The following is a 22,682-nucleotide window of genomic DNA, read 5'->3' on the forward strand; positions in this document are numbered from 1 at the left end:
GCTGGTTTGATATTTAAAACCAAATTTTAAAAAATCTATCATATCAGCAGCCAAAGAAGAAAAGCCATGAGTATATCATTTACTAGTAAAATTTCATTTTAACATATTCAACACCTATTCATGACCAAAACATTTAGAAGAATAAGAATAAATAGAAGAAAATTATTCAACTTGATAAGAAATATCCATTTAATGCCCACTCCAGCCATTTTAGTCACTGTTAAAAAGCTGAATGGTTTTTCCTTAAGACTGGGAGCAACTCCAAGCATGTTGACTAAACATAATGTTGGACATCATAACCAGTGGAGTAAGACAAAGAAAGGAATGGGTCTAAAAGGTATACAGTTTAGCAAAGAAAAAAATAAACTCCCCAGTTTATAAATTACTATAAATTCTAAGAGCTTTTAAGAATATTTGTGTCCTATCATTAATAAGACTTTGAAAAGATCAAATGACCCAAGATAGAATATTCCACAGATGGTTGTATTTCTAGATATTGGCAATGCATGTGTTGATACCATAATTAAATATATAACTCTATTTTTAGCAATTCAAAATTATGCTTAGGCATTAGTCTTAACAAAAATCATAGGCTATATATGCTAAAAATATAAAGCATTGATTACAAAAAGCAGAGTTCTAAATAACTTGAAAGACATATTTGTTTATAGATTCAGAGACCCAATATATTAAAAATGTCATTTCCCCAATGGTTGTAATGTAGCTCCTATCAAATCCTCAGCACAGTTTGCTTTATAAATAGATATAGAAGAGATTATTCTAAACATTACATTTAAAAGCAAGGGAGTAAAATAGCTAAGACATTTTGAAAGGGAAGAATAAAGTAAGAGGCAGCAACTGGCCTATTTTGATACTTATATAGATAGCTTCACCCATCAAAGATGGTGATTGTGACAGAGTTGTAAATCAAATGAATAAAATAGAAAACCAGAAATAGCCTCACAAGCATGCCAGACTTGTTTTTGACAAAGGCTCAAAGGAGACACAATGAGAAAGGTGAGCATTGTCAATAAATGGTGTTGGAGTAATTGAACATTCATATGCACAAGAACAAAACCTATAATTCATAGGGTCTAAAGGTAGAAAACCTTATACAAAGCAGTGTACTTTCTTTGATAAAAATCACATATTCCAAGGCACTGTTAGGAGAGGTGTTCTAGTTTGCTTCTCTGCTTCTACTAGAAAACATTGACCAAAAGCAACTCATGGACAAAGGAAATATACTTTGATTGATTGATTGATTGATTGATTGATTGATTGATTGCATCCTACAGGTTATTGTCAATCATGGAGGGAAGCCAAAACAGGAACTGAAGCAAGAGCACTGGCTTACTTTATCTGCCGTTCTCAGATACTTTCCTTAAGATGTCAAGCCCATATGCCTAAGGAATGGTGCCACCCACAGTGGAAGGGGTCTTTCTACATCTGTTACCGGTTAAGGAAATGTGCCATCGACATAGACATGTCCACAAGTCAAGCCTATGGAGGAAATTCCTCAAATGAACTTCCCTCTTCTCAGGTGTCCTAGTTTGCTTTCTCTGTTGATGTAATAAGCTCTGATCAACACCAACTTAGTGGACAGAAGACTTAATTTGATTTACACATCACAGTCCATCACTGAAGTAAGTTGGGACAGGAGCACAAGGGAAGAACCTGGAGACAGAAACTGAGGCAGAGACCACTGAGAAACATTGCTTACTGGCCTGCTCCCCATAGCCCTGCTCAGCTTCTTTTCTCATACCACCCAGGACCACCTTGACAGGAATAGCACAGACCATCATGGGCTAGGACCTCCTACAGCAATCATTAATGAGGAAAATGACTCCACAGAGTTACCCACAGGATCAAACAAATGGGCACAATCCCTCAGTTAAGATTCCTTCTTCCTGGATAACCCTCACTTCTGTCCAGTCAACTGTGACCATCAGCATTTCTGTGAGGCAGCAACTCTTTGGAGTTGTGTTTGCTTAACTTGAATGGCTTTGATTCCGAAGAAAGCTTCTGGATGCAAAACAAAGCATTCTGTGCATAAGATCTAAAATAAATGTTTATAGTGTGCTTGTAATTGCTAGCCAGGGATCCTGAAATTGACTGCTAGGCTCATTCACAGGTGGGCTGTGAAAAATGAGTCTGCCCTTGGTTTCATTCTCAAGGCTGAAAAACTATAGAAAAAGGAAGACTACAGCACAATCTTCACTGTGCTAAGGTTCCTTAGGAATCTTTATGAAATGCGGGGCAGGAGAATTGCCTACATGGAAGAGCCATGCAGAGGCACTTAACTCTCCTAGGTCAGGTGTCATAAACATGGAGTCAGTCATAGAGACTTCTGTTGACATGATGACTTGAGAAAAGCTCCAAGGGGCAGAGGACAAACTGGATATTGAAGGGGAAGAAAGGAACTGGTAACTCAAAGTAGATAGAAACCAGCTTTGAACTGATTCAAGGACAGTCCTGGCATTCCTGTTGGGCACTTAGCCTCAGTGCTGGTCCAAGTCTAAAGCAAAGAAAAAAGCATACAGAAATCAATCTCTGATCACTTACTGCTGGGGGTTTGGATGGGCAAGGAGAGATAATGGACTCCCGAGAGACACCTGTCCCTCAGCCATATGCTAGCGACTATAGAAGGGGAAATGGGTGCTCTGTTTATAGGTACTGTTTGCTGGCCTTTTGGTCCATCTGGGTGAATAAGGAGACCAAAACAGGACATTCACATTCAAAGGAGCAACCTCGTGTGCCGTTCACGCCCTCTTACCTTTTCATATAAGTTTTGCTGTGTAATTGCAATCTGTTTGCTTATAATCACACCCTGTGGATACCTCCAAGAGGCAAAAGAAGGGTGATGAGCTATATACCCTTGCTATTTAGCTGATCTTAAAGCCTTTAAGGCACATCAGACCCCTCCATTTTTTTTTTTTGGTTCTTTTTTTCGGAGCTGGGGACCGAACCCAGGGCCTTGCGCTTCCTAGGCAAGTGCTCTACCACTGAGCTAAATCCCCAACCCCAGCCTCCTCCATTTTTATAACATGCTAGAGACATTCACCCCAGGACAGCTAAGCCCTTGGCTATCAAAAACCTATCAGCCTGGTAGCTATGCTTCTCTCTAACTGGACAAGTTCTAACAGGGCCTAGGAGCACCAAGAGATACCCCAGGAGATCTGTCCTATCCTCCACTTTTCAGAGAGGAAGCAGACAACCTCTCTCCTTGCTATCATTACCATCGATGTATATAGCACATGCTTTGGGTATCTCCTCTTCTCCTACTTTGAGGAACCCAAATGCCTATATGGTAGACCAGTTTAGATTAATCAAGATTCTTACTTTCAAGAGGAATCTATAAGTTCACTGAGCGTAAGATTTCAGGGACAGAAACCATAAATCCTAGCCAGTTTTGTGTTCATCTAATAGTTGCCTAAACTATGTAAGTCAAACTTTTGTGAACAATTTATCATATAGGGGCCGCTGGTTTGTTGCTTGTACTATTTATGGAGCTAAGGAGGCAGTTCTGTTGGTTAAAGCTTTCTGGGCAAACATAAGGACCTAAGTTCAATTCCCAATACCCATGAGTAAAGAGACAACCACATGTGATGGGCATATACTATGCTCCCACAGCTGAGTAGGCAGGAACAAGTGGACCCATGGGACTTACTGGCCAGGAATCCTAGCAAAATCAGTGAGTTCTGGGCCAATGAGGGGCATTCTCAAACAATAAAGGGGATAGAACATGAAGACAGATATTCAATACTAAACTCCAATCTCAAATACACTTGTCGACATGCGCTTACACTCCCACACACACGCATACAAATAAAATTTGAACACACATGCGCGTGCGCGCGCGCGCGCACACACACACACACACACACATAAGAAAGAAGAGATAAAAATAAATAACAATTTTAAAAATAAAAATAAAATCTAAATTTTGAAGGATGAAGCTCCATCAGCAATAGAGATTGTCTACTGAAGGGTCCTTCAATTACACCTTCAAGACAGCTTTGCAAAGCTCTTCCAAGCCAGCAATCTCAGAATAGTATAGTGATGTGGAAGCTTACAGTTGTGTCATGTGATGCAGATTCACATGGTGTATGGCTGAGGCAGATTCAACGTGATATTTTGCTGAGGTGAGACCCATGCTGAGGGAAAACATGTGGTATTTGTAGAGAGTATAAACAGGACTCAACAGACAGAGATCTTGCATGGTCTCACATCTTTGTCTTCATTGATCTTCACTTTATTGAAAGAGGCACAGCAGAGACCTTCTCCTGGCATCCAGGTATTCGTGTTTGGGTGCCTTGACACTACTAAACTGGACTGTTGGTATCCTGACAACAGAGATTAAAACCACCCCCAAGGAACTTCTTCTAAACAGGTCCACATCCCCTTGTCCTTTTTCTTTCTCCCCTACTGTTGGATAGTGGGCTAGAAGGGAATGTTTGATAATCCTTATTAAAGTAGATTTTCTTAAAGATTTGCTTTATTTGTATAAGTACACTGTAGCTGTCTTCAGACACACCAGAAGAGGCCATCAGATGGTTGTGAGTCACCAAGTGGCTGCTGGGAATTGAACTCAGAACCTCTGAATGAGCAGTCAGTGTTCTTAACCACTGAGCCATCTCTCCAGCCCTTAAAATATATTTTTTTAAACTCTAAGCCTGGTATGGAATGTGCCTGGTTCCCATAGGTAGACACGTGTTCTATGCCTCATTTTCTTACCATACTGTGTTTATCCTAAGCATATTGTATGGAGTGTATGTGTGGACCAGATGCTATAGAAGCCTTTGAACAGTTGTATTGACTGAGGCACTGTAAGAAGGAAGGACTTTCCCCCGCACAGGTGAGGTTCTGTGTGTCACTTATAACCAGGCCTTGGCCTAGATAAAAGGTACTAATTTTGATTAACTTGCTGGCAAGCAGCAGATTGGTCTCACCTAAATAAATAAAATACCTTATTAGAACTCACACAGTTTTATTTTGTTACATGCAGACAAGGTTTGCCAGCTGTAGTAGTTTTCAGCCCCAGCTAGCGTGTGCATCCTAGGGGATATGCATGGAAGCCTCTGCTGCTGAGGTTCATGAACACAGTGCACAATCCCCAAAGTAGTCATCTATGAAAGCTAGGAGGCAGCCCTTGGCTGTCTCCTTCTGAGCCCTTGAGTGTTCAGTGCGTCTTCAGAAATGCACAGTATCTGATGGATAATAAAATCTAAACACAGGGATTAGGTCCTTATATATGGCATTGTTACCACAGATTCATCCTTAAGTGTTGTCTGTTGGGCCATGCTTTCTCCACAGAGAACTGATAGTTACATGTGGTACATAAGGCATGCCTTCCCCAGGCTGGGAGGTTTTCTTCTACCACCAACTTAGGAAGTCACCCATAGGTAAGGCTATGAGACAATACTCACCCATCATACAGCAAACCAACCATTAACAAATTAAGCTTAGGCATTTTCTTCTTCTGCCAAACAATGAGAAATGTCCCCATGAGATCAAGCATGTGACCTGACTTAGACATGAGAATAGACAGAGTTGTCAGGGTCACCTGTTCAATGTCCTTGTGTCCCCTTAGATACTGAACTGGCTGGATTGGTGTCAACTTGACATAAGATAGAGTCATCAGAGAGGAAGGAGCCTCAGTTGAGGAGATACCTCCCTAAGATCCAGCTGTAAAGCACTTTTGAAATTAGTGATTAATAGAGAAGGGCCCAGCCCATTATGGGTATCATTCCTGAGCTGGTGTCACAGGTTCTTTAAGAAAGCGGGCTGTGCAAGGCATAGGGAGCAAGCCAGTAAGCAGCACCCTTCCATGACCTCTGCATCAGCTCCTGCTCTGACTTCCCTCAATGATAAGTAGTGATATGAAACTGCAAGCAGAATAGACCCTTTTCTCCCCAACTCCTCTTTGTGGTCACAGTGTTTCATCTCAGCAATAGGAACCCCAACTAAGACAGGTTCTTAAATCAATATTGAACGCACCGTCTCCACTTTATGATAGATTGCTTCTGGACTACCTCAAATGGCTGTCTAGTGGTACCTATATCTGGATAGTTAGTTCTGGCTATAAAGATACCTGTGCCCCTGATTAGACACAGGGCTAAATGACATGCCAGAGGCATTTGTTACCCATTCTCTCTTAATGATGTGGTCTCACTCAGAGCCTTTGGTATCTGTGCTCCTTTTAAGATTGATTTCCAATGAACCCATGCTGTGGCTTTCTGTGCTATGTACATCTCTTCTAGTGTTAAGATCTGACACATGCATGGCTTGCTCCTGCCACACCATTCACTCTTGTCCAAAAGTAGAATACTTTCATATCACTTAATGAAGTCAGAAAACTCTTCTGTGTAGAATTGCTGCCTTGAAAACTTGGATAAGCCTCACCAAGCACAGGGCATCCTTCTTGCTGGCAGAAATGCAAGACAGTCACTTTCCCTTTACTTTTGAGTGATAGATACTTGACTGACTTGACCCACCCCTCTGAACCCAAATACTTAACTCTCACTCTCTGATGTTATGTATCTAATCTTATTTCCTATATCATTAACCTGATGGCTAGAGTTCCTTGTATCTTGGCATATCTTATTATACTGGCAATTTCTTGATCAAGACCACAACTGGCCACCATTTCTAACCTAGTTACCATTACAGTAATTCTGACCCATTGCTTGGATTGTTAAGTGTAGCCATCTGGCCTCTGCCACTATTCTAGCATACCATCATCCACATTGTTACTAACCAATGCATATTCTTTGTGGCAATCTCTAATGACCGTTCTGTCCCCCAGCAATAGCCAAGAAATTTTTTTAAACAACCTAGTAATTCCCTCGCTATCTTGTTCCTGGAAAAGACTACATTATCTTGTGCAGCACCTGCCTCATGTGAAAATATAATCTGAAAAGTCTTCAGATGTGAAGGGCTAGAGGCCTATTCCTACCACAAAGGAGACATGCACTTCTTGTAGAATCTGATGCCTTTGAAGAATCCCGACAGCCCCCATCTCAAGTTTTAGGCTTGTTCTTTCTCTTGTAAGAGTTTGTCTTCTTTGAAGTTCTGTCATGTTTCCAATTTAGCCCTGTATTTGGCTTTCAACTCTTCCTGCCCTCTGACTGTTTCTTTGAAGGCTGCCTACCGACCTCCCCGTAGGACTTTGTAGTAAATTGCGAGTGGATGAGAGCCTGTTTCTCTCTTCCTTCTGTTCATCAGTGGTACTCAGGGCCTACTCAGTCACTACTTACCACTCAAGTCTGTCAAACGCCAGCAACACCACCCAGTCCTTGCAGTAGACGTCATAAAAGTCTCCCGTGGTTACTGAATAGCTGTTGCCTTTGCATCTAAATACCTGTGATGGCAAAAGCCAGGGAGATTCCCTGGTGGAACCTACCTTAAAAAAAGTCAAATTCAGGTAGTTAGAAAGGACTTTGAATCTTGTTAAAGATTTGAAACCCTCAGACTCTCTGGTAGATATTGATGACCAATGGAGGACTCCACGGGATATTTGAAATGAATATTTATGGCAAATGTCATAACGCAGATTTAATGAGCAGGCTATATAGGGGAACTGAAGACAAATGAATATTAAAAGTAGAAATTGAGTGACAGGATATTTCAAAAGATCCGTTGTGACACAAAGATACTGAGAAGGATCAGCCTGAGAAAGAGGTGATTAAAGAGGTGCAAAGAAATAGGACACTGTCAACTTCGCAGACAGGAAGCACACAAAGAGACAGGAAACATGGGTGGCTTCTGAAAGCTGTACGGAATAACCCCTCCCAACCTCTACAAAAAGTGCCATCCTTCCCAGCCTCAGAACTACGAAGTAACTAATGTGGGTCAGCTAACTATCTTTGATGATCTGCTACAGTAGCACTTGGAAACTTGGAGAAGTTAGTTCTGGAAACAGTGTACCTACACCCTTTGGTAATCTTTTTCCTATGTCTTTTGCTAATAGTTCCCGCCCACTTTGGAGGCAAGGTCTTGTGTAGTTCAGACCTTGATCCAACAGGGAGGAGAACATTGAACTTCTGGGGCCTTCTGTCATCATGGTGGGACACCTCCTCATCCATGAGAAATCAAACCTAGGTCTTTGTGCATGCTGGGCAAGCAAGCTACCTCTGAGCTACATCCCCCGCCTAGATCTGTCTGAACTAAGAACTTTACTGCTTCTGGTAGTTGGGTAGGCTTTGCAGGTGTTTAAAAATACTTGAAGACAGGATAGAGCTGAAGAAGAACGGCATTTGGCTGAAAGGTGAAGACTGGGAAAGAGAAGGAAAATACTCCGTCATCTGTGGACCCTGCAACCTGGGGTTTGTGAAACAGGTCTGAATGCGGGCCAGCTTCCTGTGGTCAGTGGGCACAAATGGAAAGGAATCTCTTCTTCTGTTTTGATCTACTCTTTGTATTTTTAAAAGCTTGTGTGATGCTTGTTCTAACTCTTAAATCTGCACTTCAAAAAAAATTCTCCAAATAATGTAGGTGTTGTGCAATGGAATAGACAAGTCGAATTTTGTGGAGCAATGACACGTTTTAAAATAATGATGTTAATAGGTCTGTAAAATTAGAGACATTGACAAAGACTACAAAGGTTAGTGTAGAAATAAGTTCCAGTATAAAATTATCTTTCGTTTTAAAAATCACATCAAGGGGTTGGGGATTTAGCTCAGTGGTAGAGCGCTTGCTTAGGAAGCGCAAGGCCCTGGGTTCGGTCCCCAGCTCCGGAAAAAAGAACCAAAAAAAAAAAAAAAAAAAAAAAAAAAAAAAAAAATCACATCAACTCTGGGATCTGTTACATTCATTATGACCACCAGAGGGTGCAATAACCTTTGTTGAAGATCGAAACCCAGCTTCAGGGTGGTGTTTTCATATTTTGCTGGTGGTGGTTTTTCTGGCTGGTTTGGGGTTGTTTCTTTTAGTCTTTAAGGAAGAAGAAATAATGTAAGGCAGAAAATGAACACAAGTAGTGTATTTTGACTTTTTTTTCATACCATTTTACTAAACAGTTTGCTTTTTATCTTTATCTTACAAGACATCCTGGGGAACAGGGAACAGGAGAAATGAGGCATGCCTCGTGTTTTCAGTTTCGTCAAAACAGATAGATGACAATGATCAAAAGCACAATGACAGATAAGGTATCAACCCCACGTTAACATCTTGCCCCAATACCATGCACTGTTGAACCCCATCCCCACCATGCAATAGCAGAACATGTGGTGACTTAAACCATGGTTTTCAATTACAGGATGTTAAATGTCTCCATGGGGGCATGCTTCCCTTTGGACTAGAGCTAACAAGACATCACTACAGAGCAATTAAGTTTCTTTACAACAAGGGAAATGGAAAACTTCCTTTTGAAATGCAGGGTCCATTTTCATGTGGCATGGTGTGGCTGAGAAGGTTAGGTTTCTGTGAATAGAATATCCCTCTACCACATCCACTTCACAGAGATTTGTAAAAAATCTAATGTGAGGGGCTCTTACTATTATGGGTGACAAAACCTTAGGTGGGCAGTCACCTCCTACATCCGGGACTGAATGTCTCATGTCTACAGAAGTGTTTTATGGGAAAGAGATCAGAAATCTCCTTCACGTATCCTATTCTGTTAGCCGGAAGCAGAACTACATTCTAAAACTGCATTTGGACACAATACCCGCTTCAACATAATGTGACGTTTGAACAGTCACCCTCTGTACCAAATCATTTGTATTGCTGTGTCAAAATAGTGTCTTTCTCTTTTTACAAAGACGCCTGTGTCCGTAAAATGAAATATGGCTTTCATTGCTAGAGTGCCTCTCCTCAAAAGACTGAAAACTATTTTGCTTTTCCTTTTGTTCCCTCTCCATGACGATCTGGTCTGGAGCCTCCCTGAGGAAATGATTCCATGAGTCATTTCTAGTCCCTAAGTCTCTGATACCTGACATGGCAGGTCACATCTCAAAAGGAAAAATAAGAAAAATAGGCATTTCCATCCCTTTAAAGACTTCTATCCTCTGGCCTTAAAGTCCTCACAGTGGTAACATAGTGTCTTCTACAGAAGGGAATAAAGGAAACACATCAGGTCAAGCCCTAGTTCTCAGAAAACCCAGTGACAAGGCAGCAGGACCTTTGGGGAGAGACTGCTCACAGCAGTGCGTGCCTCTGGGGATCCAGCAGAAGCCTTTGCAGCAGCCAGTGTGCGGAACTCAGTGTAATAGACGTGGGAACCAGGTCAGACCATTGGTTCCCCAGCAGGCTATGCCCAGACAGTCATTCCTCCTCCACAGAGAGGACTGGCAGACCTGAAACTCAAACTCAGATTCTGGCTGTACCACTTGGGGCTTTGAGCCAGGCATTTCATTATACCCAGAGTTCACAATTGCCCCGATTTAGCCTATGGGGTGGTAGGATGCAGGGAAGGGGGAACATAGTTTGCAAACTTCAAAGAGTTGTATCAATATAAGGCATGGGTTCACACTGAAAATCTGACTCCAAACCTGACCTCTTCTTTGGCCTGTTGGAATCCTAACAGTTGTTTACTCCAGCATCTTTTTTCTGAACTCTGAATCTAACCTCAGATTAAAGCTACGGGGAAAACTAAGAACTCTTACAAATGACAGACATCCTCCAAACACCAGAAAAATTCGGGATCCATGGGTGTTAACAACATCTCAATTAGTGAGGGTCTCCCGCCAGGCTCTTATCTGGGTCTTCAAACTAGGAAAGAAAAGATCCTTCTCCCAGCCCCAAGGAAAAAAGTACCCAGAGAATCCTCATCCTTAACAGTACCATGTGAAAGACTTGTGCTCAAAGATCCACCATGGTGTCCGGAGATAGTTGCTCTGGTTCATTCCAGAGGCAGTCTCCCCTAGGCTACCACTGACTCTCCATAATCCATGTCCCAGTCATTAACCAGAAGAGATCAGTTCCCAAATCTCTTGAACCAGGGAAGAGACTCGAGGCCAAGGGAAGGCTCCTCATGATTTCTCTTCACCAAGGGTCTATGGACACGTCACCCACTCTTCTGCTTACTCCTGTCTGTCCTCACCCTCCTAGCGGAGGCTGTGTATCCACAGAAGCACCTCCTACTCCCTAACTAAGCCTAGCACAGAGTGAAAAAGTATTTATCTACTGAACTGGGGAACAGGGAGTGGTTGGTTCATGTCCAGGAAGACAGGACACAGCTGAGACTGACGTGGGAACGTTCAGCAGGCTGGTTCTACCAAAGCAGAAACTTGACTCTGGCTTTCTTTAAGTTGCATGGGGAAAAAAAAATCACCCTATGGCTTGGTCACGCAATCTCATGAACCAATTTTGCCTTTAGATCTGTATGTTACTAAGAGTTTACATTCAAAGGTCAGTTAAATGGGTATAAATGAAAAGCCAAAGGAAAGCATTTAAATATAGCAATCAGCCCTCATAAAGAGTTCGGGGCTTCAACTTGGGGGAAGATGGAAATTTAGAAGTTGGTGCTGCTAAAAAAAAAAAAAGACATGAGTGAATATTTTTTCACAGGCTAAGGTTGTTCTAGTTAATTCACCTTCCCCCAGTGCTTCCTTTCACTGTGTACCCCTAAGCATTGCCCTCCGTACAGCTGCTGGCCGCAGGAGGAATCAATCCTAAGAGGCATTAGCCTCTTCAACTGCTGGGATCCAGGTGGAAGACCCAGCGTGCCCTCTCCCAGATCATCTCGACGCTTCGTCTTTCAACTTAATGAATCCTGTAGCTTCTCTTTGCTTCCTGGTCTATGTTTCTCTCTTAAGGCAAGGATTGTTTTTCATTTCAGTGTATAAAAAAAGTCTTGGTAAAGTACAGGGAAATATTAAACAATTCTTTATATTTACTTTATAGATATAGATCAGGTGGCTACTTCTATATGAATTTGTCAAGCCACATTTGATGCTATATGAATATATATGTCAACAATTTTCAAAGGGTAGAGGAGACTCATATGGGTACTTAGTGAATTATGCTTATGATTTAGAAATTGTCATTGTGATTAATATATTGTTTTTCTTTGAGATTTCTTCAAAAACAAACTTTAATTTTATAAATATTTAGTTGGGAATTGTGTTACTTGTATTTTATTTGGCCCAAGAGTTCATGAGATGTGTTCCTTTGGGTCTATAATTCGTGGCATAAATATCATAAAGCATAACCTTTATGAATAGAAGAGCTATCCTAAGGTGCTAGTTAAGAAAATGATGTGTAACAGGCATTGAAATTTAAGAGCTCTGGAGGTGAGGATAGGAAATGGAAAGAAAGCATTCAGAAAATTAGTAAGTATTAATACATGCTCCTGTGGTTTTCTCTCAAGATTTCCTGAGCATTCTTCATATATCATAGTGCAATACAATTCCAGTAAGTCACTACTATACTTATTTTTCTCAAGCAAAAAGGATATGCTTCTAGAATATATATATATATTGGACAACAAATAATAGTAGTACATTTTCTTTTAAAACACTATAATTTGCATTTCTATAAATATATTTAAATAAGAAACATAGACCACTGTTCACACCTCACACGATATGACACATAAACATACAAAAATAAAATGATCCTGTTTAACTGGTTTGTTGTTTTGCTGGTCTGGGTTCTTTTCCAAGTTAAGAACAATTCAGAAATAACCTTGTGAATTTGGATCCCAGGAAAACTGGACATAAACTCATGCTGGGTCTAGGCAGCACAGGCAGGGATGAACTCAATATAACATTCCTTATAGTGGGTATCAATATCCTACCACTGTTCAAAGAAGCTGGGAGTGGGGCACCAATGTCTCCAATGGTCATGTGATGGTCTGTCTCCTAGACATTGTAAGGAATGGGCACATTAATCACATCCCCTACCCTAGGCAAAGCATGAACATATGAAGCTGCCCTCTGAGTGGAACAGGAAGAATACCTTCTCCTTGGGCTCTCATACCCCACCCCCACCATGCTCTACTCTGCAAATAAGGTGCTCTACCAAGTAGAACGTCAACGTTACAAGGAGCCTTGTGCTCCACAAATGCCAACATGTGTCCAGTTCCAGTCACCAATAAGGAGGAAATTCCTCCACTAGCAATATTTTGAAGAACTCCGCTGCCCACCAAAGGCAGTTCTACATGCTTCTTTTGCAAAACAAAATAATAATGTGAATTATTATCCCTAGTGAAATTGGGCCTTTTGTCTGTGGCAGGTTGTAATTCTCTTGAAAGCAAACAGAGGGGGTTTACCCACTTGACATCCTGCCTAAAGCCTAGGATTCCTGCTAGCTCTCAGTAGGAGCACAGAAGATGTGCCTGCTCAGATGAACTCCATCACTCTACTCCAGTATTAGGAATGTCACATGTGGGAGCCAGGATTCCCACTGCATCAGAACTGGCTTCACCTGGGTTGCATCCTTGGGAGGGATGGATGATGTCTCAGGAACTGGGTATGGGGTTTCCTTATAAGCAGAATGTAGGCCCTTGGCAGCATCCTGTAGAATGGCATAGTAACAGAAATGGGGGTAGGGTCCCGGCATCTGCTCAAAGAGAATTTTCCACACAGTCAGAAGAGGTGGGGTTCATGATTTCCTGAGGGGTGACTTCAGGGTCCTGAGGTACCTGCTGCTGATAGATGTCCTGGATCAGCAGGGTGTTCATGACTTTCCACTCTCTGTACTTCCTGGCTGTCAGCTTTGGGTCATCCAGCAGCTGGTTGATCATAGCCAAATCATGTTCTTTGCACTGGCCGGGAAGAAAACAGGAAGGAAAGGGGCATCTGTGAGTTCGTGAGGACCTGAACTTCAGTGAGTCAACTTCCTCAGTCCTGTCACAGACATAGGGGCTCATCCGCCGCAACACTACCAACGTGGTTTGGCGTATTAATATTCTAATCTCTCAATACATTGAGGTCAGGCTCAACATCTCTCACAGGCTGGAGTCATAAGAAGTTGTATATATTCACCCCAAAGTTAGTGAAAAAAACAGTCTGTCTTCTAGGCTGCTGCCTTTCACCCCTCTATTACCTCACAGCACAGAGGGGACTCCATATTAGTGTATCACTGGGTGCTGGCTGCCTCCTGAGGCTCAGTGAATGCTGAACACAGACGATATTTCATTGACCATCCGAACCTCACTAACTAAAACTGGAACAGAACACTTTACCTGAGACATAAGGTAACAAAAATTGATCTTTTTTAATTTTTGTAGATTTTCAATTATTTTAAAATCAGTCATATTCTATTAGCACAGAGATTTATATATGAAAAGTATGGTTTATTATTCAAAGATGAGACACCTAACTTCCAACAGAACAGCATGCATGCCAGTACAAAATAACTTATCAACACTTCGTGGACAATCAGTCACTCAAATTTGAAGTGAAAGAATAGAGTAAAAATATAATCAGCATCCACAAAAAGTGCGGCACTCTCCCCTGATAATTATTAGGTTTGTGAAGGGACTGGGTGTTTTGAGATGGCACTGAGATTGATTACTGGGGACTAAGGAGCTTATTAGGAGACTTATTAACATGACAGATAGACAGACAGACAGACAGAGAGGGACAACTGATGGCAGGGATTCTGACAGCACCAGAGAGACCTTGTGTAGGGCTCTCTGAAGAGAAGCAGAGCCTATGTGGGGAGAAGTGAGAGTCTGTCACTTCTGAGGACAGGAGAGGTCTCCACGGGAAGTCGGAGCCAGGCTCTGATTCCTGGGTAGAAGCCAATGAAAGGGAAAGTGTGGGCAGGGTATCAATAGCCCCACTATTGCCAATGCCTGCTTTGATGTTAACTCACTTCCCAGGTAAGAAACCCTGTTAACCATGGCCTCATGATGTCCCAGTGGGGTGTCTGTCTGGAGCTGTAAAAAGCCTAAGCAGAGGCTTGGTTCTAACCTAAGAACGGAGATGTGATTCCTATCACAAATGATTTTTCTCCCTCTATAGAGGCATCGTTCTAATTGGGCACATACAGTGCAATACAAAACACTGGCTTGCCAGCAGGTCCTCACCTCTGATCCCCTACTTTAAATCCACACTCTGTATAGCAATGTGGGGATCCTTCTACATGCTGAGTCTTCCTCATGACTTCCCTCATTAAGTACCAGGCTCTCAAGAACCCCAGCTCCATTTGCTGGCCCTCCACGCCAAGCTGCCTCCCTGTATATGAGGGCAGCCCCAAGGGAAGACCAGCAGTCTCAACTGACCTGGACCCACAAGATCACTCAGACACTGAGCCGACAACCAGGCAGCACACACCAGCTGATATGAGGCCCCTGACACCTACACAGCAGAGGACTGCCTGCCCTGGCCTTAGTGAGAGAAGACGCACCTAACCTTTGAGAGACTTGAGGCCCTAGGGAGTGGGGAGGTCTAGTGTGGCAGGAGTGAGGGGGTGCGGACATCCTCTTGGAGATGTGGGGAGGAGGTATGATATGGGGAGTGGTTGGGGGGCAGGCCAGGAGTGGGATGAAAACTAGATTGTAAAAAAGGATTAAAGAATAAGAACAAAGGAAGGAAGGAAGGAAGGGAGGGAGGGAGGGAGGGAGGGAGGGAGGGAGGGAGGGAGGGAGGGAGGGAGGGAGGGGAAAAGAAAAGAAAAGAAGGAAGGAAGGAAGGAAGGAAGGAAGGAAGACAGACAGACTGACTGACTATTGGTCCATTTTGTTCTCACCTCCAAAATGCTGAGCTACCTGGAGCATCTTCTTCTACACCTCTTTAGCTTATACTTACTGCCAGCTATCAAATTCAGGGGAAAACTGAGCCTGCAACTTCAACCAAACACCCTTATTTTCATGCTCTTATACCCATCTGGGTCAAAGCCTAGAATTCACTGTAGTCTATTTAGACATCTGTCCCAAAACCTAAAAGGGGGTGAAGAGTGGTTCTATGGGTAATGCCTCTATGTTGAGCAGTTTTAAGGATCTGTGTTCTAGCTAGCTTTATTTCAATTTGACACAAACTAGAGTTATCAGAGAGAGACCCTCAATTGATAAAATGCTCCCATAAGATCAGGCTTAGTCAAGCCTGTAGGGCATTTTCTTAATTAGTGATTGATGTGGATGGGGTCCATGAGTGAGGCCATGCCTGGGCTTGTGGTCCTAGGTTCTATAAGAAAGCAGGTTGAGCAAGGCATGGGGAGCAAGCCAGTAAGCAGCACCCCTCTATGGCCTCTGCATCCACTCCTGCCTCTAGGTTCCTGTCCTGACTTCTTTCAACGATGACAGTGATGTGGAAGTGTGAGCCAAATAAACTCTTTCATTCCCAAGTTGCTTTTGGTTACGGTGTTTCATCTCAGCGATAGGAACCCTAAGACAGCCTGAGCTTGAAGCACCAGCACCGACATAAAAGGCCAGGTTGGTTGCCTGTGCTTGTGACCTCAGCATTGCAGTGAGGTCGGAGACAGGTGGAACTGGAGAGCTCCTTGTACAGTCGGCCTCAACAGAAAGGTCACTTCTGACTCAACAAGTAGCTCGGTCTCAGGGCAAAAAGTGGAAAGTGATAGAGCCCCACTTCTTCCTCTGGCCTCCACATGTATGGCCCCCACACACACGATTCATTAATCAATTAACCAAGCCTCCTGAAAATGACAGAAAATGCCTCTCCTCCATCCTTATACTCTTGGCTCCTGTCATGTAGACAGTAAGCGCCTGTTCACCATTGAACCCTGGACCATCCCCAGGGAACATTCTGCACAGCCCAAATGCTACAATCATGCTCACTACTCCGATCTCAAGCTCAAAACTACCAGTCAGCCTGAAAGGTCAGAAGGCCACACTTCTGTCTTCCCCTTCTGAACTGAAGGCCTTATGAGGACAGACATGTTTCTCTGATAGGACCAGTGGCCTGCCAAAACTTAAATATATGCAGTGCTAAAGGAGAATGGAATCCTATCATCTGAGGCATAGAATGAGAAAGCATGGGTTAAGTAAACACAAAGCAAAAAAAAAAAAAAAAACCGCAAGCATCCAATGTGTTCCTTCCTTCATATGTAAAATACTTTGAGAAATCAATATGAAAGTAAAAGAGCAATTGCTAAAACTGGGGAGGGTTTTAGGAGGAAGGGGAAGCCAGGACACAAGAGCAGAAAGGAGACAGCCATGGTGAATCTGTGAAGAGTCATATCATTGGGCTGTGAAGAATATCACTTAGTACAGAATCATGAGATTTTAGTAATAATAAAGCTGACCTCCGCATTTCCAAGGAGAGAAAGGGAGAGAGGATGCTCACCAAGAGCCACCCAGTAGTCATACTCTATATTCTTTCTCTCTCGTGCTCGCCAAATGACTATTTAAAACTTACTCAGGCGGGAAGAATGCTCAATGCATAAAGAAGTACCAGCCACACAAGCCTAAAGACCTAGGTTTGTACCCAGAACTCATATAGAGCCAGGCATGATAGCATGTAACTACAGAGAGATGGGAAGCAGAGGCAGGAGAGTATCTCACAGTTAACAGGCCTAGAGAAGATGAAAACTAAATGGAGACCTATCTTAAACAGGGTGGAAGGTGAAGACCAACACACTGCTCTCTGCCTCTACATAGGCACTGCTGTATATACATGACCACGCTCAGACACACAAACATGCTTATGCACACATATATACACACATATACACATACATACTATATACACACATAAACACATATACACATATACATACACATATACATATATACACAAACATACACACATTTACATATACATGCATGCATACATACATATACATATACATACATATACTCTTATACACACATACACACACTTATACACATATAAACACATCCACATATGCACACAAACACACACACATACACACATAAATAAAAAAGAAGAAAGCCCTTAGCATTAAACTGCAAACCTCCTTCCTACCACTCAGCCAATAACTTGGTTCTGTATTTTTGGAAAATGAAAGCAATCAGGAAAGCACTCCCAAGCCTCCCTCTCCCACTACCCACATCAGCAAGAACACACAGCGCCTGCCTTCCTGTTCAGAAGATGAAGGAAGGATCTGTGCTCTGAGCATAGGCTACCCTCTCCACTTGGGCACCACAGTTTCTCTCTCTCTCTCTCTCTCTCTCTCTCTCTCTCTTTCAGCACAGGCTATGGGCACCATAGCCTCTCTCTGAGCATAGGCTACCCTCTCCACTTGGGCACCACACCACAGCCTCTCTCATGCTCTGAATATTCTCCAATGACTTGTCAGTCTCCCATCTCCACTGGCATCCTCACTGATTCTCGTGTGCCCTGTTAGTCTTCACTGGCTCTCCTGCACTGTTATCTCTTCTACCTTGAAACTTCTCTCCGAACCCCATCTGGCTCATGCTCCATTCTTCTCCTTGTCCTGGTGACCTTGTACCCATTCCTTTGTAGTCGTCCTTCTCTTCTGCCAGGCTTTGATCTCCACTGCACCACTGAACCTGCTCCAGGGCTGCTTATCAGTAACCTCCATGTTTTTAGTCATCCATCTTCATATTCATCAACATTCCTAAAATGCTGGCCACCACTCCACCTGGAACACATCTATCTGGTTTCTTCTATAATATAATATGATCTTGATTGTCCTTGTCCTGATTGTCCTTGTCCCTTGATTGGCACTATAACGGTTTCTCATTACCCAAGCTCTTGACACTGGAATGTTCAGGAGTGCCAATGTTTGTCTATGCCTCTGTTCTGTGTGTACTAACACTCTTGGTGGCTTCTATAATCTCATACTTCCATGCCCCTTGTAAGCTCATGATCCTGGATTTATATCTCTCCTAAACTGCATACTCGGTCATCTAAATTTACCATCAGCTCTACTTAAACAGCTAATTGTCATGTCAAATACAACAAGTGTGGACCTGAGATCTTTGTACTAGCTGGTACTTTTACATGCCCACGCTCTAGACTTCCAGTATTTCTAAATAAACACTTCATTATAGTGCAGCAAATGTAAAGGAAATTGCACAAACACAAAGGTTTGTAGTTGAGAAATTATCTCAAAATAAGCCTACTCCATAACCAACTCCAAAGTCAAGAAAAGACCCTCTCACAGTATACACCTCAGAAGCCCCACTTGTGTGTCTTCCCAATAGCTGAGACATAATTATGATATCATTGATTATGACTAAACATACACTGAGTAGCTCATCCATTCAATAAGTCATAGCTTGATCTTTGTTTCTGTTTATAGCGAGTAGGGGGGGTGTATGTTTTTTGTTTTGTTTTTGTGGGGTTTTTTTAGGGGGTTACCTTTTCCTGTTTGTTCTGCAGTACTTGAGGGGGTGAACTCAAAGCTTTGCACATGATATGTAAGAGCTCTACCATGGAGTTATAAACCTAGCCCTTGCTAATTTTTCAACATGGACAGGTTACACATGACAGTGGCCAACTGGCTGTTGAAGGTCACTGGGCAACAAAGCATGAGCTACAGTTCATAGACCTCCAGCACTACACTTCCCTAATGCCAAGAGATCCATGGAAAGGAATGCTTTCTACTCACCGGAGAGCAGTAAGACTGGGTTTAAGAAAAAACCCTTGAGAAGACATCTTTCCCTTGTCTCCTGAGACTTATCTGTGTGTAGAATCCTCTTCTAGATTATTGGTTGCCCTAATATTTGGCTACTGTCCAACAGATAATTCACAGAAAAAGGGTGATTTAGCTATGGTGACTGGGTTCACCTGCTTTGCTCACTCACTGTCACTGGCACTTTGCTGGCTGGGATGAATCAGTCACTCAGCTGTTAAACTGCCCTATATCGTCTACCTGAGAAGAACCTGAAGTCAGCCTCCACTCAGCAGACGGACGACAGCTGAGGTTCTCAGTGCAATAAGCTGTAAGGAACCGAATCCTTCTAACTCTGACCTGGTAACCTAGAAATCAACATTTCCCAGTGGAGAAAGAAAACAGCCTGTGGGATATCTTGACCACACACTCACACAAGATCTAACAGAAGAATGCCATGCCCAAGCCATGTCCAAGACCGTGGAACCACAGAAATTCTAAAGGAATAAATGCTTCTTCCTTGAAGCTCCTGAACTTCAGGGAGATGAGTTGACTGGAGATAGTGGCCTACCCTACTGGGAGGAAAGAGGTCACTGGAATCATCCTTTACATGACCTAACCATGAAGAGCAAGAAGTCACAGCAAACCAGAGAGGCTGATAAATGCCTTTGGTGTTTGTTTGTTTGTTTGTTTGTTTGTTTGTTTGTTTGGTGTCAGACAACATAGTGTGTTGTCAAGGTCTAGAATCTTGAGTCTGACGGTCTATGGAATCTGGAGTCACAGTCTTCCTCCTATAATGTTCTGACCTACCCATAACCCCATTAGCTTCTGCTTCCTGCTGCTCCCAACCTGAATCAAAGCAGATCACTCCCATTAGATGTTTCCCGGGGGCCTTTCCCCCATCCTCCCTTTCACATGGACCAGCTGTCAGCTAAACATAAGTACCCTAGACAGTCAGCCATTTCCATCCTCTGGGCATTCAGGCTCCCAGTGCATACGCCCACTACTTATTGTGCTCCATTCTAACCATCTGGTTTCCTGTCTCCATTGTCCTGGACATGCTACTTCATGGTCATGGTGACCTAGGATGGTGCTTGGTACACGGTAATCTGCAAGAAAATAGCTTTCCAATGGTAAAGTTGTTCTTCCCACAAGACAGTGAAATCTCGACATTCTCTGCCATATTCCGCTCAATAGCCCAGCACGTCAACAGCTCTGCACACACCACAAAGTGAGCGCTGGCAGTGTCTCCTCCTCGCTAAGTATTAGAGAATTTCTGTGAATTTGGAGTTTCTTTGTCGAACCAATCTGTTCTTTTCTGCATCCTTTCCAGCCTCTTTTTTTCTGCTTTGCTTGGTTTTTCTCTTAACTAACTGGGACGTCTGATTGGGATGACCAATCCTCACTCGACTATCTCAGCACTGTCCTGATTACTGCTGATATTTCTTCCAGGAAAAGGACTCTAAATTTATACTGTGAAAGGACGTGCACACTTCAAAACTAAATTGCAGGATCTGTTCAGAACCTCTTCCACAGATTTAAGTTGACCTTATAGAGTACCCTGTCTTCTCTCTGCTGGTATTATAGCCTAAATGTAAAAGTAAGCTGTTCATGTTATAAGGAACCCTTTGTTAGGGGGAAAGTCTCTAAAACAAGCCCCAGGGCATCCTGAACACTGTCCCTGTTCTCAGGTGACAACATCTGCTAAATGAATGCCTTCTGTTAACTGGCTCTCACCTTGCTTCTTAGCTGTAGCATCTATAGCTGACATTTCAAAAATATTCTCCTGGCTAGGTACTGACCATGGATATCTTTAGTCATAGCACTCAGGAGACAGAACCATGTGACTCTCTGAGTTCAAGGCCAGCCTGGTCTACGGAGTGGTTTCCAAGATGGCCAGGACTATACAGAGAAATCCTATGTCAGAGAGAAGGGGGGAAGGGAGAGCGAGGAGGAAAGGAGAGGGAGAGAGAGAGAGAGAGAGAGAGAGAGAGAGAGAGAGAGACAAAGATAGAGAAGCAAACATTGCTATGCCCTCAAATGAGTCAAGTGACATCCTGATTTCAATTACTGCTTCTTTTTGCAGCTTCTAATCAGCAAACAATCATAAGAGCGGTGATGGTGGATGTCTGCAGAGGAATATTACTTTCTGCACATGAACACCTATGCTAACAGTGACTGGACTCTACCCATAAGACCTTAACTAGATCAAGTTTGATCAACCCAAAGCCCATATGGACCCGGGAAGGGCAGCTCATCAGGTTCTACCTTGATGAAAAGAGACAAGCAATTGATAAATGACAGGGAAGGATGAGCCAGTTTTCTTTAAGGATATGACCTCTGAGAGGCCACCCGTGCTGCAGCTGATGGTCTTACCCCATTCCCGCACACACACACACACACACACACACACACACACACACACACACACCACAACACAACACTAAGTGCAGCTGGTGGGTTTTAAAACAAGAGATAGAAAGAGCACATGGAGCTGAGTAGGGGGGGAATAAAATGTAGTGGTGGAAAAGGAATAGGACAGGGAGGGGAATTGACCAAAATATATTATATGCATGGATGAAATTCTCAAACAATCTAATTTTGAGCCAAGTATTGTGGTAGACACAAAATTATATGAGCGAATTACACACCGCCCTTGCCATCTGGGAGTTGGGAATTGAAACTTTGAATCAGACTAAATGTAAAATGGTAGTCTGTTTTGCACGGATGCCGCTGAGTAAGTGACAGGGTGCCTTTAAAAGGTCACAGGCATCGCGGTGAAAGGATGTTACATTCTCTGCTCTTCCCTCCTCCCACACAAGCACTCTAAGATGGCCCCGAGTCTCTCTCTACACAGCCAGCCATTCTTTGCCTGCCTCCCCTGCTGCCTGGCAGGTTGTACAGGCTGAGCACATCTCACCTTTAATGTGCTGTTCAAGGTTCTGATCTTGTGCAGCTTCTCGTTTATTGATGGGTTTTTGCATCGCTTCACAAAAGACTTTCTCAGCTCCTTCTTGGTTGAAGGTCGCCGGTCCCCAAGAGGAGACAGGCTAGCCTGCTCCAATGACTTGTACAGTTTCTCCATCTCATCGTCTTCGGACGATTTTATTTCGTCTGTTTAAAGAGATCAGTATCAGCAAAGTCAATGACAACCAAAGAGTGAACATCAGGCACTGTAGTCCTAATGGGTTTCTGTTCACACCTTCATCTCAGATTCCTGGTCTCCAGAAGAT

General features: G+C 43.0%; 2 protein-coding genes across 9 annotated transcripts in view; one reads left to right on the forward strand and one right to left on the reverse strand.

The window, feature by feature from the left end:
• Positions 1–22,682, forward strand: part of Oprm1 (opioid receptor, mu 1) — a 253,352-nt gene that overhangs the window by 99,912 nt on the left and 130,758 nt on the right. The window lies entirely within an intron of this gene.
• Positions 1–22,682, reverse strand: part of Ipcef1 (interaction protein for cytohesin exchange factors 1) — a 202,794-nt gene that overhangs the window by 11,031 nt on the left and 169,081 nt on the right. For 3 of the 6 annotated variants that reach the window (XM_063266112.1, XM_063266118.1, XM_039081247.2), the window contains 2 exons: positions 22,370–22,563; positions 13,583–13,705 (listed from right to left, as the gene is read on the reverse strand). In XM_063266112.1, coding sequence (XP_063122182.1) covers positions 13,583–13,705; positions 22,370–22,563 — 317 coding nt within the window. Of the gene's footprint in view, positions 1–8,965; positions 13,706–22,369; positions 22,564–22,682 lie in introns of those variants that run through there. The other 3 variants (XM_017589333.3, NM_001415951.1, XM_039081255.2) reach the window with 2 other exon arrangements.

Source organism: Rattus norvegicus, chromosome 1, assembly GCF_036323735.1.
Source record: "Rattus norvegicus strain BN/NHsdMcwi chromosome 1, GRCr8, whole genome shotgun sequence".
Lineage (NCBI taxonomy): Eukaryota > Metazoa > Chordata > Mammalia > Rodentia > Muridae > Rattus > Rattus norvegicus.